Source organism: Gymnoscopelus braueri (assembly GCF_963280865.1).
Source record: "Gymnoscopelus braueri genome assembly, chromosome: 4".
NCBI classification, from domain to species: domain Eukaryota; kingdom Metazoa; phylum Chordata; class Actinopteri; order Myctophiformes; family Myctophidae; genus Gymnoscopelus; species Gymnoscopelus braueri.
This window is the reverse complement of record NC_137605.1, coordinates 17797048-17815918: the sequence shown is the minus strand read 5'-3', so window position 1 is coordinate 17815918 and position 18871 is coordinate 17797048. Positions and strand designations below refer to the sequence as shown.

Here is an 18871-nt window from a genome sequence, read left to right as displayed (position 1 = left end):
ACCAGTGGGAGGGCCTACAATCCAATATTACCCATGAATTGAATGTCTCTGTCTCTCTCGCTTTCTCTCTCTCTCTGCAGCTCTCTCTCTCTCTCTCTCTCTCTCTCTCTCTCTCTCTCTCTCTCTCTCTCTCTCTCTCTCTCTCTCCCCCCATCCCACAGCACAGAGTCTATGTGGATGTTATGTTTATCCTCCCATGTGTGTTGAAGCCCATCTCATGTAATTAACCATCACCCACCTCCTCCATCTGTTTGCTCCATCCGTCTCTTGGCCTTTCACCCTCTCTGTGCTCTCGGGTCCCTGCCTCTGTCTAAACCTCTATCACTCTCTCTCTCTTCTTCTTCCTTCAATCCTCCTTATTTACTTTGCTGTGTGTGTGTGTGTGTGTGTGTGTGTGTGTGTGTGTGTGTGTGTGTGTGTGTGTGTGTGTGTGTGTGTGTGTGTGTGTGTGTGTGTGTGTGTGTGTGTGTGTGTGTGTGTGTGTGTGTGTCTGTGTCTGTGTGCATGGGGGAAGGTCTTAATACGTAATGCACTTTATATATAGCCTGGTAAACCCTCTCCGAAATCTCATTTGTAATTTATTTCAGGAGTGAGTCTGGCATGATCGCCCATTCGACAATTTGGCTATGGGCTGGAGTTGGGCGGGAGTAATACCGTTGACTGACAACCCCTTCAGCCAATCAGCAGTGTTCCCCTTCAGCCAGTGCATTTTTACCACCTCCAGACTAATGTGACGCAACGGGACTTTTGAGACGGCCATGCCCAAAATAGGTTGCCTTATTCGGATACATGCGTGTCACTGCCCGCCCCTGCCGGTTCTCTGAATTTTTATTTTTAAATAGGCTCTGTCATGATTAATTGACCACATATATGAAATTAAACAACTAAATTCTATCCAAACGATATCTTAAAAGTAAATTCCGTGCCTCAAAATAGAAGTTTGAGAGCGTTTTGAAGTTTAAAAGAGAGTAGAAAACACTGCGGTCAAAAAAGATGGCTGCCGTTCGTTTTTGGTCGGCTGCACTCAGGCTGCACTCGGTTCAATTCGGGCTCACTCGAAGTCGCCACCTGATTGCCCAACTTTAGCTGTCAATCCCAGAACGATGAGCGACGACGCTGATAGGCTCGTCCATTTGGTGAACGGGCTAGAAACGCCCGGACAAGCCTTCAGGCCAGACTCCTTCCTGAAATGAAATGCAAATGAGATTTCCGGAGGGAGGGGGGTTTACCAGGCTACTTTATATATGCACTTAATCCTCTCCTCGCCTCGTATCCTTCATGGGTTTCATGTGTGTTTTGTTGTTGTTGTCCTGTTGTTTTAATTGTTTGAATGCTTCATGTTGTGTTTTTAATCCTATACTCTATAGCCACTTTCAGACATGCACTGTATATGGAAGTTTTCCAGAGTTCAAACGGAGGGGCTGTGTATGAATGCAACATTCCGGCTCTGTAGGATTGGACATTTAACAGATTTTTTTTTTTTGGGGGGGGGGCATGTTGAATCCAGGGGCGTGGCATATTAGCATGTTAATGAGGGGTTGTTTCTACAGGCGTGGCATATTGGCACAATTAATAGATCCTGGAATTGTTAATGAGGGCAAAGACAGAGCCAAGTTCAAGGTGCTATAAAACTCCTATATGGACGTTTTATGGGTGAAAACAAATACTTGACAGGGGCATTATTGGTCTAACATTTATATCTCAGACCAAATTTGGACGTGTGATTTGAACTGGAACTTTAAGTCCGGGTAATGTCCGATTTTGCTTAAACTGCTCTATGTGTGAATGGACCCGGTGACTGTCCTTTACCTTCAGCATGTGGACGTGTTGATGACGCTTCTATTGTCGAGGGGGTGGAGTGGAGCCTCCCCACCTCCCGAGGTGTTTGGAGAGAGAGAGAGAACTGAAAACCAGTTTAATCATTCTGTTTTTTATTACCGTTCGAGTTGGAAATATTCACCGATCGCACATAAACGTCTCTACTTTACTACTGCAGTAGCCTAATTGTAGACAACGAGGTACACCTGACGCTTCCCTCCGCAGTGCGCACTTGGCTTTATATAGAGACGAATGTTCTCTGAAAAATATTGCATTTGATCCACCTCTGCATCTCTCTCAGGCTGTGCCTGTGTTATGTTTACGTGGGAGTATAGCTAATGTGTAGGTGTACTATCCGGACCCCGCCCCTCACCTTATCAAACAGAGTATTTACCTTAATGTGTGAACGCATCTCAAACGAACATTCTCCTGTTGCATGCTGCATGTGTGAACACCGGACAATGTCCTGACCTGATTCCCCGGACATTTTCCACTGTTCATATGAGAAAGTGGCTTATGTAAAGCACTTTGTGAGCCCTCTCTGTGAGAAGTGCTACAGAATGTGAATAAAATGCAGTGGTGTGAAGTAACTAAGTACATTTACTTAAGTACAATGTTGAGGTATTTGTACTTTACTTGAGAATTTCCAATTTCCAATACTTTCACTTCTACTCCATTACATCTCAGAGACAAATATTGTACTTTTACTCCACTACAATTATTTGAAAAATTTAGTTACTAGTTACTTTTCAGATATAAATTATGATATTATGAAACATACATTAACCACTTTAGCCCTATGTTATACCTAGGCTATTTTCAAACATGTTAGTACTTTTGCTTTTGGTACTTTTACTCAAGTACATTTTGAATTCTGGACTTTTACTTGTAACAGAGTACCTCTATATTGCAGTATTGGTACTTTTACTTAAGTAAAGAATTAGTAGAAGAAGTAGAAGAGTATTTTTTTCCACCACTGATAAAATGTACCTCCTCTCCTCTCCTCTCCTCTCCTCTCCTCTCCTCTCCTCTCCTCTCCTCTCCTCTCCTCTCCTCTCCTCTCCTCTCCTCTCCTCTCTCCTCAGATCCCTCATGTGAAGATCGGTCCAGAGGAGACTCCTCGCTTGCCGTACCTGCGCTTCGCCTCAGTGACTCTGTACCCTAGCAACGAGGACCTGAGCCTGGCCATCGGAGCCATCTTACGCTCCTTTAACTACCCGTCTGCCAGCCTGGTGTGTGCCAAGGCAGAGTGTGAGTACACACACACACACACACACACACACACACACACACACACACACACACACACACACACACACACACACACACATACACATACAAATAGTCTGTGTGAGGTGGAATTTATTGAGCAGTGCTACAGTATGTGCATTCTTTTTAAGTGCGTTTGCTCACTCACTTATCTAGTAAGTACTTCCAGTAAGTGTGTTCGTGCGTGCGTGCGTGTGTGTGTGTTTGGCAGGGTATGTGTGTGTGTGTGTGTGTGTGTGTACTTTGATTATACTAGTGAGGGCCAAATGTAGACTTGAAACGGACATTGAAGAGGACCATTTTCCAAGGTTGTTTTATGGTTAAAACATAAATTTGGGGAGTTGGGGCGACGGTACAATTAAGAAAAGATTCAGGTTAGGATTAGACATTTAGAGGTTAGGTTTGAGGGGTTGGGCTTGCACTTATGCCTGATTTATACTAAGTTGCGTCATGCATGTAGATGTACAAGCGCACAACGTCTCACACTCTGAATGCGTTGTGAGCTTGGAGATCGGCAATTGCCTGCTCTAGACTAGGGTAGTGGTTCTCAAACATTGTTATGTCAAGGACCCCCAAAATGATATGTATTTGGCCGCGGACCCCCATCTCAAAATATTTTGTTCCAGGGACCCCCCAGAAGCAAAGATTTTAGTTGCAAATGTGCACTTAAAAAATACACATATTCAAAGGTTTGCACAAAATGTTCAAGATTTTTCAAAAATAGCAGATCTACAAGCTCATAGCGCGGCACTGAGCTTGTAGATCTGCTATTTTTGATTAGCCAAAGTATAAAAGGTAAAAATTATTGTGATGCTATATTAACACATTAATTTTGCTGGGAGTGGGGACCCCCTGGAACCCCACCCCCAAGGACCCACGGGGGTCCCCGGACCCCACATTGAGAACCAATGCTCTCTAGGGCTAGGATAAGAAAGTGGCAAAAAAAACGTGGCCAAAAAATTGCCGTCCTAAAATGTTGATGTCCTCACTAGTACATACAAATGTGTGTGTGTGTGTGTGTGTGTGTGTGTGTGTGTGTGTGTGTGTGTGTGTGTGTGTGTGTGTGTGTGTGTGTGTGTGTGTGTGTGTGTGTGTGTGTGTGTGTGTGTGTGTGTGTGTGTGTGTGTGTGTGTGTGTGTGGGAGGGCCTGGTGACTCAGTCACTGGCACATGGTGCCTGTCTGGGCGGATGTGAGTGTTGCTGTGCTGTTAGGCACCCGTTCTAACGGTCTGCCTTTGAAAGTTTGGCTCGGCTGGTCAGAGTTCAGCCGCATGCATGGCTCCGTCTCTCTCTCTCTCTCTCTCTCTCTCTCTCTCTCCACAGCCACAGCCTTCCTATTACTCATTCGCCCAATTTCTGTCTCTGCCTTGTAACTGTAACTGTGTGCTCCTCCCACTGTCCATCACACAGGCTTGTGTTATGAGCTCTTTTCAGTGATACTCAAACCCTTTTCATTCCATGAATCATGCACCCCCCAGGTTGATATGCGTTTGGCCCACGGACCCCCCCCCCCCCATCTGATACAACTTTTTTATCTCTGGGATCCCAGTATGCACTGTAAAAATCCTCTGAGAGTGTACAAAGGTAACCAAATGGACCCTTTTGTTGTACAAAGGGACCCATTTGGTTCCCTTTGTACACTCTCAGAGTTACAGGGCCCGATTTTGCGCGTCTTAAGTACCAGGGCTTTTGACTTAACCCTTTACTAAGACCGGGGAACAGCATCTGTGTCATTTTAGATTTGTTTTAGCTATAACCTATAACCATTATTTTACACTTTGGCTATTCAAAAATAGCAGATATACAAGCTCATAGTGCGTACCTATGAGCTTGTATATCTGCTATTTTTCACGAAAAATCTTGAAATTGTGATTGTGATTTGTGCAAATCTTTGAATATATACTTTTTAACTCAAATCTTTGCTTCTGGAGGGTCCCTGGAACAAAACTTTTGTCATGTCAAGGACCCCCAAAATTATATGTATTTGGCCACGGACCCCCATCTCAAAATATATTGTTCCAGGGACCCGCATTAAAAATGTTCGCTTTAAAAAATATGTATAGCCTGTATTCAAAGAGTTGGACACATTTTCACGTTTTTTTTTTTCAAAAATTGCAGATCTACAAGCTCGTAGCGCAGCACCACTGATGCGTTCCCGATCTTAATGGGTTAACTTAAGACCTGGGGCGTGGCCAATGCGTTTTGGCCACCCAAAATAGCTCAATAGCATATAGAGTATAGAGTCATAAGTGTCCATTTGGACCCCTGGTGGTCCCAGGACCTCACATTGAGAAACATAGAACTCTTTTCTTGCCTGCAAAGGATGCTTAGTGCCTGAAATTCAGCATATCTTTTTTTCAAAGGCAAAAAAAAACGTCTGGGAAATGTGAGCTGTTTTTCTAGGTCAAGAGTTTTAACATGGTTTACCTACAGTACAGTAACACTCTCACTGGGTGTCCCTCACCTCCAGGGCTCTATATGTGTAACAGATATGCTGTAGCTCACAACGCGTTGCATCGCGATGCGCTGTGAGCTTGCACATCTGCTATTTAAGTTGTTCTCAACCTTTTCAGGCCACGACCCCCAAAATAATCATATTTGAACTGGGGACCCCCCACCCTGATTCTACAGATAAATATTGTGAAAATAGCCAATCTACAAGCTCACAACGCCTCGCAATGCGTTGAGCTTGTAGATCGGCTATTTAAAAAAAATCCTACACTTGACCGTGTGTGTGGGTCGGTCCGTCCGTCCGTCCGTCCGTTTGAGGCTTCAACAGCTGCAGCTGATTGCAACACAAGGATGCAACCAGTTACACTAATTCAAAGGCACCACTCTCTTCACACTGGGTGTGATTTTTGTACAATTATTTGACAATTTAGCCAATGTTTGACCAGTTTTTATAGTATAGCTTGTTGATTACTTTTGATGCAGTAATGCTATTCTTTTTTATTTCATTTTATTCTTATTCTTTTTTCTTAGGTATTAAAAAGGTCTTAAAAGTCCATAAATTGTCACTTTACCGTCATTTGGGGACCCCCCTAAAATCATGTGGGGACCCCCCTGGGGGTTGAGAACCACTGTGCTATTTCATAATAAAATATTTGTTTTTGACAAATTAAGCCAAAATAGGGACGCTAGCGTTTTTTTCTTTTTCTGTTTTTCTTTTTATTATTTTTTATTGTGATATGAAACAGAGAAATGCAACGTCTTTTTTTGGACATACAAGGTTTCCAGCGACGATAATTATACTGTACTGTACTGTACTGTACTGCACGTATGCAGTCGACTCGCCCTGAGGACGCCTCAGGGTGAAGAGTGTTCATTATGGATGTCGGATGTATGGTTGATGGCTGTTGTTTCTCAGCTTGTGTTTCTGAAGCCCAGCGCATTTTACACTTCACCACTCTGCAAGCCCAGCTCTTAAAAGGACACGTCATGCTGTTGATGTGCGTTTCAGTTAATTGTTGATGTCTATTATAGTCTATCTATACGCAGGGGTGTCAGACCCATTTCAGCATGCGGGCAGGACTGGTCAAAAATAAATGGCACTTTGTGCGCCCCCATTAGTTTTCGTCCGTGCGTGCGTTCGCTGAAAGGCTCGAATGCTGTCTTAGTATTTGGTCACAACCAGTGGTGGAAAAAGTACTCAAATGTTTTACTTAAGTAAAAGTATCAATACTGCAATGTAGAAGTACGCTGTTATAAGTAATAGTGCGGAATTGAAAATTTACTTGAGTAAAAGTACAAAAGTATTGGCATCAAAATGTACTTAAAGTACCAAAAGTAAAAGTACTAAAATGTTAGAAAAATAGCAGCTCTACAAGCTCACAACGCGTCGCGATGCGACGCGTTGTGAGCTTTTAGATCTGCTATTTTCAAATAGCCTATGTATGAAATAGGGCTAAAGTGGTTAATGTATTTTTCATAATATCATAATTTATATCTGAAAAGTAACTAGTAACTAAAGTTTACAAATAATTGTAGTGGAGTAAAAGTACAATATTTGCCACTGAGATGTAGTGGAGTAGAAGTAAAAGTATTGACAATCGGAAATACTCCAGTAAAGTAAAAGTACCTCAAAACTGTACTTAAGTACAGTACTTGAGTAAATGTACTTAGTTACTTCCCAACACACAAAACATGATGGTTAACATTCTTTGCTACTGATATCAGGTGTAGAACTAAACACGAATGTGTATACTATATCGTCTCTGTCGGGTGGAAACCTCATACTGTATGTCCAAAACAATTCGGGATTCAAATGCAAAAATATCAAAAATAGCGGATCTACAAGCTAGCGCCGCGTTTCGAGCTTGTGGATCTGCTACTTTTGATGCTTTTGTGTGATCAAGTAGGGCGTTAATTTATGAAAAAACACTTTCAAGGTAGAATATGGAGATAGGAGGTTCCTGCCCGACAACAACGATATATTTCATTTGCATTTTCATACTGTCTGATGGGTACAGGAGCTTTCAGCCTGTTGTGTCCAAGCATCCAACGGCCTTTCAGCGTGTCTAGGCGCTGTTAACATGGTTCTAATCTGAAGCCTGGTGGTCTACAAACATCATGGAACTTGGTTTTGGTCATGAAAGAAATGTGGATGTTGCCGTAGTCGTGTTAAGTGGTCAGATGGGTGGGCCGTGAATGCTTTTTAATTGATTGATTGATTGATTGATTGAATACTTTATTAGTCAGAAATGTAAATTACATTACAAGACATTTAGGCTAAAAGGAGAACACAAAAAAAGTCCCGTTTCCATTGTGGTCCTATGCAGGCTATTCAATTCATCAACATAGCATAAAAATAACACAAAAATACATATCATCAACAAATAAAAAAACTATGTACAAAGGAGAAGAAAAAAACACAGTGTGAAGTGAGCGGTGCTATTTATGAGTTATTAATTTCATCATGCATCTCGGTAGCCAATCACAGCACGTCCTGCGAAGTGACGTGCTTAATTTTTTTACATTATTATTAATTTCATCATGTGTCTCGCTAGCCAATCACAGCGCGTCCTGCAAAGCTTAGCCTATGGGCGTGTTTTCCACAGCATGACGTCACAGCGAAAGACAAATTTTCACAACGGAAAGAAAAACTTTCACCATGGATGGGTCCTAAACCCTCTTATAGGAGCGGTTGCACCGCTCAAAAACCAAGAAAATAACATTTCAGCAGTGAATGTCACCTCCTTTCTGTGGGAAACATGTGTTTACCTCCCCTGGTGGTCTCCTGATACTGTAGATACATTTTCAGGTTTTGAAAGAAGCCAGTGATCCACATTTTTCAAGGGATGGTGTCAGCACTGTCAGGGCATTCCACATGTTGGTGGCAGCAGTAGAATGAGAATTCTCCCTTGTTTGATCTACTGTATAAATGGGTGGTACCAGATCGTTGTCGCTCCCTCTAGTATTGTGTCGTAGGTCAGGCTTTCAAGTGGGCCCTGACCCAGAAAAGGTTCGGAACCACTGGCCTAACACTTTAAGATTAAATATCATAATATTATAAATGATGAATTATGAATGTGGTTGAAATGTGTGCTCCGTTCATGAACACTCCCCCTCATCTTCTGTAGTGAAGGTTTTTGGCCTCATATCCTAGCAGTTAATCACCGTACGCAACTTTGAAACTCTGGTGACTGTTTGCTCCACATTAAACCCATCATTTGTTGTGGGATTTACTCGGTCAAGGTGGCCGCAGGCAGCCTTGAAAGCGCCGGGGAAACGACAGCGTGCGTGCGTACCTTGAGTCACCAGTAAGTGGTGGTACGTAATTATAAATAATAAGGGTACTCAGTCGGGCATAAATCAGCAGAAGCGAGTACCTGCCCTGGCGGCTTCATTCAAGTACTGTAGACTTCAGTTTGGCAAAAGAGCGCAAAATTGCTGATAGTTGAGGCCTCTTAGGATGTAATAAAATAAACAGTTTTGATTAACCCATTAAGACCTGGAACGCATCTGATTTGAGCTAAAAAGCATTATTTAACACTTTGGCTATTCAAGAATAGCAGATATACAAGCTCATAGCGCGGCACCGAGTGCCGCGCTATGAGCTTGTAGATCTGCTATTTTTGAAAAATCGTGAAAATGTGTGCAAATCTTTGAATATATTGCTTTAAAGCGAACATTTGTAACTCAAATCTTTGCTTCTGGGGGGTCCCTGGAACAAAATATTTTGAGATGGGGCTCGGCGGCCAAATACTATAATAATTTTGGGGGTCCTTGACATGAAAAAGTTTTAGCACCACTGATATAGCAACATACGTCTTTTCAGAATACTGTTAGGATTTAGAAGACATTTGTAGAATCGGCTTCATGTCTTAATGGGTTAATACACTGCTATTGTCCATTTTCAGGCTATTTGCTACATACTGTAACACCACGGCGCCCGCGCTCCACAAACCACTCGGTGACGGTCAAAGATGCATCAGCACATAAATAAAAAATTCCCAGCTGAGCTTCATGAGTCATTTCGGTGCTTATAGAGAAGGCAATAAATGACTTCACTTTTGTCTTTTAGTTGACTGTAAAAAAAAAAATCTCCTGCAAGGTCCCCGATTCCCTCTCTCCCTCGTGGTCTTCAGTGCAGCGCTCGTGCACAGGGGTGAGATGACGTAGGCGGGGCCCCCTGGTGGTAGGTGTTTAGTAGGCCTGACCTCGACTAAGTCGAATAGTCGACTGGTTAGTCGCGGGGGGTCCGAGTCGACTGCGTGTCTCTTAGTCGAATCTAGTCGAGGAAAAAGAAAATATATATATATATATATATTTTTAATTTTTTTTATGGCCAAAAATGTTTTTAATAGTTTTTAATAACTTCCACTTTATTCTTCTTATTCCTCGTCTTTGTATTGGTATTGTTTGTGTTGGAGCGCCTCAGTGCGGCTGCAGAGTTCATGTGCAACCTCTTCCAGAGAGAGATAGATAGACACTAGAAACTCTGCTGGAGATGCAAAACAAACTGTGTAGACATGGCCCTTTGAAATAAAATGTATTTTGGCAAAAAAAAAGAGAAAAAAAAGTGTTTATTTATTTATTATTATTATTTTTTTGCATTAGTCGACTGCCAGTCGACTATTGACAATTAGTCGCCAATTAGATTCGACTAAACAAATCCTTAGTCGGGGACAGGCCTAGTGTTTAGTGGGTGGGTGGTTGGTTACCTGCTGCCTCCATTGTTTTACATGTTCAGTTGTTCACACACAACGGCAGCGTTAGCAGTGTGGCAGATGCAAGGGAGGAGAGAGAGCTCCTGCCATACGGATATGAATATTTTCATTTCTTTTACTCTCATCTCCCCAAAAAATGATGCAGTGGGCTGGATTGGATACCACTGGTCTACGGAAACAACGATATTCACAATATAATTCATACTGACAGACAAAATTCCCATGATGCATTTCACAATTTACACAGTTTACAATTTTAGGCATTTAGCAGATGCTCTCATCCAGAGGGACTTACAATAAGCGAGGTAAATAAACACATGCATTAATGCAGAGAAAGCACTGTGGGTGCCTCAAGAAACTAGGATACCAGGTAAACCATGAACCTCTGTCTAAAACAATATTCTTAAATAGCAATCTGAACATTGAAACTATAGGATACCAGGTAAACCATGAACCTAGCATCTGTCTAAAAACAATATCTAAACTAGAAAAAGTGCTCCTCGGAGCACAGGTCTCCGCCAGGTCAGGTAGGTTATTGTGGCCTCCTGGTGGCGCTAAAATAGGCCAATGTGAAAAGGGTGCCATTTGTTCTTAGGCCTTGCACGGCAATCGGACACTGCATTCATGATTTGAGGCATTTTGTTCAAAAAAATTAAATTAATTTAATGAATTAATTAAATTAGACCTGCTGGTGGCGCTATAACAGGCCAATGTTAAAAGGGTGGCATTTGCTCCTCAACATAGTGTGAATGTGCGTTCAAAGTTTGACCGCAATCGGATGCTGCGTTCATGATTTGCGGCATTTTGTTCAAAACAAGCCACTACTTCAAACTTTAGATGCCAATCTTAGCCAATCAGGATGGAATATGAAAAAGCAAACACATCCGTCTTGATCACATGACTATAGAGATCATGTGTACCGATTTGCATGAGATTTGGATACAATCGGAAGGAGTAATATAAAAACTATTGTTTTACATAAGTCGGCCTCCTGGTGGCGCTATAAAAGGCAGATGTGAAAAATGCAGGGCAAGGGTTTTTCTTTGACCTCTAGGGAGTGCGCTTACAAAGTTTTACACCGATCGGTGCAGTTATAGGTAAAAACACGAATCGGCCTGTTATAGCGCAACCATGAGGCTGATTTGAAAATTTTCAAGTGGCATTTCTTTCTCGGCATAGTGGAAATACGCGTGCAAAATTTCAAGGAAATTGCATGCTGCGTTCATGATTTGAGGCATTTTGTTCAAAACGGAGCACTCCTGCAAACTTTGGAAGCCATTTTTAGCCAATCAGGATGGAATATGAAAAATCTTAAAGACTCTTTTTGTTTAATGACTATAGAGATACTGTGTACCGATTTGCGGGATTTTTGGACAAAATCTGTAGGAGTACTGTCAAAAAATATCTTTTGCACAAATCGGCCTCCTGGTGGCGCTATAAAAGGCCCATGTGAAAAATTTGGGGCAGAGGTTCTGCTGTGGCATCCAGGGAGTGTGTGTGCACAGTTCCGCTGCGAGCAAGCCAACGGTGTCGGAGATTAGCTGTACACAGACAGAATGACGGACACACGGACGGACGGACGGACGGACAGGGGGCAAAACATACTCTCTCGCCATGCCTTTCGGCCTGGCGGAGACAGTCTGAACATTGAAACTACAGGATACCAGGTAAACCATGAACCTATAGCGTCTGTCTAAATAACATTGTCAACATTTGTGGGCAAGAAACAAAATCATGCGAAAGAGTGACCAAGATATGTCTGTGGTATAGCCATATCTTCAGTTGCTAGCTTCATTCGAGAGAGAAGTAGTTAGGTACAGGGAGCATGAAGTTCTAGGTGGTGAGGTGGAGTCTGACTGTAAGCATCTGACTGGTATACTATTTTGGGTTGCTATTGAAAGTCATCTTTTTTTTTTAACTCAATTTTTATTGGAACAAAGGTTTTTCAAAAGACAAACATACATACAAGAATACAAGACAGAACAAAAAAAAAGACAATAAAAAAAAAGAAAGAGAAGGCTGCTTTCAACAAATGTTACAGTTATTACTCTAGTAAATATTTGTTATACATTGTCCATGGGCTGAAAGAAGACAGACCACTTTTCTCCGTTTTTGTGTAACTTGTCCTCTTGTAGTCTGAGTATGAAAGTTAGTTTTTCCATAGTGTAGATTTCCCCTACAATGTCCACCCAATTGTCTTTGGTTGGAGGATCCTGTCGGTACCAGCGACGCGTGATCGCTTTCTTGCTTGCTGCTGCTAGAAAGATTTTGATTAGGTATTTGTCATTTGTTAAAAAATCTTCAGGGATATTCCCCAATAACAACAAATCATGAGTCATCTTAAAGGGATGCTATCATGATTTTCAACATTGTATCTATATATTTGTTATATTTTAGGTCTAATGTTCCATTGCCTGTCATAAAAACGGAGCAGGCGTCTGTATTTAAAACACTAAGCACTGAATGTTTTGGTGCTGCAATTTGTGAATGTGAAAACTCCATCCCTTACTTTTTAGCAATCATCCTCGGTCCTTGTTCGCTGTGTTAAGGTCATAATAGCAATCTTTCGAAAATATGAATCGGGTTGATGGAATGGCAGTCGTAGACTGTATGGGCGTTTCCTTTCATAACAATCGTTATGATAATGATATGAGTCCCTTGTGTAACATTCGAACTACTCAACGTGGTGCATGACTGCATTTACCATACATTCAGTGCTTTCAAATGTACGTATGTGCTGGGGCGTCCAGGTGGTGCATCTGGGTTGGCACTCCAGTGAACACGTTTGGCTGTGTTCAGGGGCAGGAAGCCAGGCAATGAGGGCCATCTCTGTTAACTGCACTTGCCATTCCTACACGTTGTTGGTCTGTTCAGCAGGGGGAGAGGAACTAGGTTGGATAGCGTGTTCCTCCCATAGACTGTAAAAAGGATGGACAGAGTAAATGAAGCCTATTTTTCAGCAATTTCAAATCCGCCATCTTTCTATATCGCGTCATATCGCGTCATATCCTGCGCAACCGGAAATGAATGCTATTGGTTGGGTAGTTTGTCAATCAAATCATCCCGCCCCTCCTACAGCATACCCTACTTTATCATCAATTTTCAAATAAATGGGACCATAATTTACCAAAACGCATATCATGGCGATTGAAAGAAGATTTGAAAACTAGCGACTGGAAGCATATAGTATTTATGACAATGTTTATTGAGGTAAGAAAATCAAGTCTAAAGTTCGTCAAAAACCCACCCACTTGGATGGAGAATTTCTTTTTCTGACACCAGCAGGGGTAAAACAGCGAAACTACAGGCCATTCATATGAACTGTCATTTCCTATCTAGACTCAATTTCAAAGCCGAATGCTGGGCCCTTGGTTTGTGCCACGCCCTCCTGGTGAAACTCCTCACTGTCAGCCAGGCGAAAAGAAGCGGCAGGCGACTTCATGTGTATTGGAGGAGACACGTGCTTGTCTACACCCTCCCACGTGATCGACTGTAGGGCTCAACAGTGACAGTGACGTCCCACACATCTGTGGGGGAAATTGAGAGTTGGCATGTACAATGACTAAATAAGGGTACAATCACACTTATGCGCCAATTTTAGCTCCTAAGATGTACTTGTAGCGCGCGTTACTGCGCGTATGTCACGTGGCGGTACCGCTGTGCCTTCACCCTCTTTGCCCATCCAAACCAAACTCATTTTTCATACAATAATCACTCCCTGCTCTGAATCAAACTGTGCCAAGCCCCCGACAGTCCACATCAACCCAACCAGGAGCTCAGTATTACTGGAGAGAGAGGGGGAGGAAATGGGGAAAATAAAAAAGTAGGACACTCAGCATCTAAGTACACTTTATCACTGGAGTGTTAAAAAAAAAAGGTGGGGGGGGGGTAGATTTAGGTCTTAGGCCCTTTTCAACTGAGCATTAAGAAAACCACAGCAAACAAAGCCCCATTGTGAATAATTGATTCATGTGATAGATGTGTTTTCATTATCAGCTCGCTTGTTTTTCAGCTGTCCCCTGCTGAACCCTAAAGGCGGTTACACACCGGCGAATGTGCGAATATACGCAAAATTCTGACTCGTTCCGAATAATTAAAAGACGCTTTTTCGCTTCGCTTTTCCGCTTTTTCGCGCCATGTACGCTTGCATTGACTTTATAAGGTTTTAAAAAAAAGCGTATTATTCGCACGAAAAAATCGCCCCGGTGTGTAAGGACCTTAACCGTCACCCCTTACAGAAGTGGTTCTCAAACCTTTTCAAGTCGAGGATTTTTGCCGTGAACCCCCATCTGAAAATGTTTCATGCAAAGGACCACCAGAAGAGAAGATTTGTGTAAAAAATACTTTTAAAGAATATATATAACAAAGATTTGCACAAATGTTCACGATTCTTGAATAGCCAAAGCATAAAATATGCTTAACGTGGTTAAAAATGGAGCCCACATTGAGAACCACTGCCTTACAGGTTCATTTGGTTCCATTCCTAGTCTCTCAGAGTTAAATGAACACTGAGGAGTTTAACAGCGTAGAACCCTAACCCCAGAGATTAAACAAATGCTATGGAATGGGCTTCCGTTGGGCTTTTCAATAGAACTTAATTGCTGGGAAGTAACCTCAGTTCATTAGCAGTATCTGACATGCTCACTGTGCATTCTCTCATTGTTCCTTTTGTCCTGCACTATGGAAGCTCTTTTGTTCATTATTGATGGTGATTCTTTTGAGTGTGATGTCTTTTTACTCTGGTGTATCTACAGTATACTTTCTCTTGCCCTGCAACTGTATCTAAACTGCTGCCTCTGGCGACTGAGTTTCCCCCACGGGATGAACAATGGTCTTATCTTCCTCGCCTCTCCTCTCCTCTCCTCTCCTCTCCTCTCCTCTCCTCTCCTCTCCTCTCCTCTCCTCTCCTCTCCTCTCCTCTCCTCTCCTCTCCTCCTATATACAATGTCAAATAGGGGTGTCCTTGAACTTGAAAAGTTTGAGAATCACCGAGCTATAAGCTATACTAGAACCCCAGTCTGCAGACCCATAAGGGTCCGTTTGGACCGCCGGTTGGTCCCCAGACCAGACATTGAGAGCCAATTTGCACACTCTCAGAGTTACACTGACAATTCTACAGTGTAGATTTGAACACTCTCAGAGTTGCAGACCCATGAGGGTCCATTTGGATCCCTGGTGGGGTCCTAGACCAGACTTTGGAAAACAGCGATGCAGTTATTATTACTGATGTTGAGATTGCGTTGTGTCGTGTGTCGTGTGTGTGTGAGAGAGTGTGTGTGTGTGTGTGTGTGTGTGTGTAGGTGGGTCTGTGGGTCTGTGCGTGCCTGTGTGTGTGTGTGTGTATGTATGTATTATTTTTGGCTTGAAGGTGATCTCTACAAGGTTATCGCACTCACAGACTCTGACCCACTTGGCTTGCGCTATCTATCGCCATGGAGCCGGTTGCCATGGCTACAGAATAGGTACTAACTGCCACTCAACAGGCTTGTTCCACACGCTGAATGCTTGTGTGGGCTTGATGTGGACTGTATAGTGGTGGTGGAAGTAGCTAAGTACATTTACTCAAGTACCGTTCTCGGGCACAATTTTGAGGTACAGTACAGTACGTACCTTTACTTGACTACTATTCCACGATCTCTGATATGCTACATACGGTATATATATATATAGAGTCTGGAACTACACCTTCCGAAAGCCGTGAAAGGAAGCTGTCATTTCATTTTCCTTTCCGTTGCCGAAAATATATTTTAACCCTTTAACACATTCCATGCCAGAGTTTAATCTCATAATGTACTCACCAGTGCCAGCGTTTTATTGTTGTTTTTTTGTTTTTTTCATGTCGCCACAGACCTCGCTAAATAAGTTAAAAGTGCGCGTTCATTTGGTTCTAAACACACAGCGGATCTGTGAGAAACGGCCAGCGAAAATAGTTTCCAAATGCGAGCCGCCATCTTGAAGATACAGTGGATCAACGCTAAACAGTGATCAGCGAGGAGAAAAACAACAACCGAGAAAATCGAGTTTTAAACAGGATCCCAGACAGGAAGCGGATACGATCGAAAAAAACGGAACCCGAATAATTCTGTTTCCGACCGGAAACCGGAAACGGAAATGGATCAAAAAAATTCGGAAAGTGCACCTGGGGCAATTTCAATGGGAATCGGCGGTTCGCGTAGATCTACGCGACTGGCACGCTGCGGCTTTAAATAGGTTCGCGTAGATCTACGCGACTGGCATTCAATGTGTTAAGACCGGGGACGCATATTATGTCTCATTTTTTCATTTGAGCTAAAAAGCATTATTTTACACTTCGGCTATTCAAAAATAGCAGATCTACAAGCTCGTAGCGCGGCACCGAGTGCCGCGCTACGAGCTTGTAGATCTGCTATTTTAGAAAAATCGTGAAAATGTGTGCAAATCTTTGAATATATGTATATTTTCAAAGCGAACATTTGTAACTCAAATCTTTGCTTCTTGGGGTCCCTGGAACAAAATATTTTGAGATGGGGGTCCTTGGCCATATATATTTTGGGGTCCTTGGCGTGAAAAAGTTTGAGAACCACTGACATAGTAACATACGTTTTAAAAAAAAAACTGTTAGGATTTAGAAGGCATTTGTAGAATCGGAACCTCAGGTCTTAATGGGTTAAAGTATCTTTAAAACATATTTTTGAATTCCCATTTCTCTCTCAATATATATATATATATATATATATATTGTCTCTGTCGAGTGGAAACCCTTATATGTCCAAAACTGTTACTTTTCAGGATTCAAATTCGACATTGTGTGTGTGTGTGTGTGTGTGTGTGTGTGTGTGTGTGTGTGTGTGTGTGTGTGTGTGTGTGTGTGTGTGTGTGTGTGTGTGTGTGTGTGTGTGTGTGTGTGTGTGTGTGTGTGTGTGTGTGTGTGTGTGTGTGTGTGTGTGTGTGTAGGCGGTGGGGGCGGTTTAACCACTTAACCACCGAACCACTTAACTACAAAATGTTTTAATTATTTCAAAAATAGATCTACAAGCTCACAATGTGTCATGTCGTTAGTTTGTTTGTTTGTAGGGCTGTATTGATCAATGAATTGATTAACCACAAGTGTTATTTTATACTTTTTTGTGAAAATGGCCAATCTACAAGCTCACAGCGCGATGCGTTGTGAGCTTGTGCATTTTCCATTTATTGGCACTTTTCGCCTACAATGGCATGCCCAGAATAGGGATCAATACAAAAAATCTAATGATCGATTGTAATTTTTTTAAATAATTGACTAAATCGCTTAGTTCTATTACCTAACCTAGGCGTGATGTTTGACTCCAACCTCTCCTTCAACCTACAGGTAACAAAAACTGTCCAATCATGTTACTTTCAATTAAGGAATATAGCCAAAATCAAATAGTTTCTGTCAGTCAATAGTCATTCATGCCTTCAGATTAGACTACTGCAATTCCTTATACTCCGGCCTGAGCAAAAAAGTTTTATCCCGTCTACAACTAGTTCAAAACTCTGCCGCTAGGCTTTTAACTAATACTAGGAGGCGTGACCATATCACCCCTATATTGGCGGCTCTCCATTGGCTACCTGTTAGCGCAAGAAGCGATTTTAAGATTTTACTCATTACTTTTAAAGCCCTGCATGGACAGGCTCCCAAGTATATTTGTGATGTGTTGGAGCCCTACAAGCCGGAGCGTAACTTAAGATCCTCAGGCAAGGCTCTGTTGGTCGCTCCTACAGCAAACCTTGTTACCCGGGGTGAGCGGGCTTTTTCAATCCGGGCCCCTGGGCTCTGGAACGCCCTCCCCGAGAAGCTGAGGCTGGCACAATTGGTGCTTTCTTTTAAATCTCTCCTGAAAACACACCTGTATGCTAAATGTTTTTCTTAAGTCTATTTGCTTTTAACTGTCACTTTATTGCTGTATATTGTTGTTGTGTCATGTTGTTACTATTGCTTGGTTGTTTTTATTACTTGTTTTGACATGTCTGTAAAGCACTTTGGAACATTGTTTAGAAAAGCGCTATACAAATAAAATCATTATCATTATCATTATCATTATTACCTGTTACTATTTGTTTGTTTTAATTCCACATATAATGACACGGCCAAACCAGGAAAGCCAGGGTTAAAGGGGTTCAACGTGGGTGGGCGGGTGCGTGCACACATTCACGTGGATGTGTCAGTTGTGTGTGTGTGTGTGTGTGTGTGTGTGTGTGTGTGTGTGTGTGTGTGTGTGTGTGTGTGCACGCACACAGTCATGTGGATGTGTCAGTGTGTGTGAGCGTGCACACATTCACGTGGATGTGTCAGTGTGTGTGTGCGTGCACACATTCACGTGGATGTGTCAGTGTGTGTGTGTGTGAGCGTGCACACATTCACGTGCATGTGTCAGAGTGCGTGTGCAGTGAGTGGGAGTGTTATTTCCTGTGATCTCTTCTGCCTTTGCAGAGGTTGAAAACATCAGACAATGTTTACCACCAGTCCGCTTTGATAAACAGTACTGAAAGCTGCATTCCGGAACCTTATTTTAAACCATTGCAAGAAATAGCAATTGTTGATCGCTATTTCTGCCAAAGAGATTTGGTGTTGAAGGAAACAAGAGGAGACCAAAGTACAGTTGTAACTCAGTCCG

At 42.3% G+C, this 18871-nt stretch overlaps 1 protein-coding gene across 2 annotated transcripts in view; it reads left to right on the top strand.

Annotated features, from left to right (window-relative positions):
- Positions 1-18871, top strand: part of grik5 (glutamate receptor, ionotropic, kainate 5) — a gene marked incomplete at its 3' end in the record, with an annotated part of 124014 nt that overhangs the window by 13400 nt on the left and 91743 nt on the right. For both annotated transcript variants that reach the window (XM_080425631.1, XM_080425630.1), the window contains exon 4: positions 2904-3069. In XM_080425631.1, the coding sequence (XP_080281757.1) occupies positions 2904-3069 (166 nt within the window). The remainder of the gene's footprint in view (positions 1-2903; positions 3070-18871) is intronic.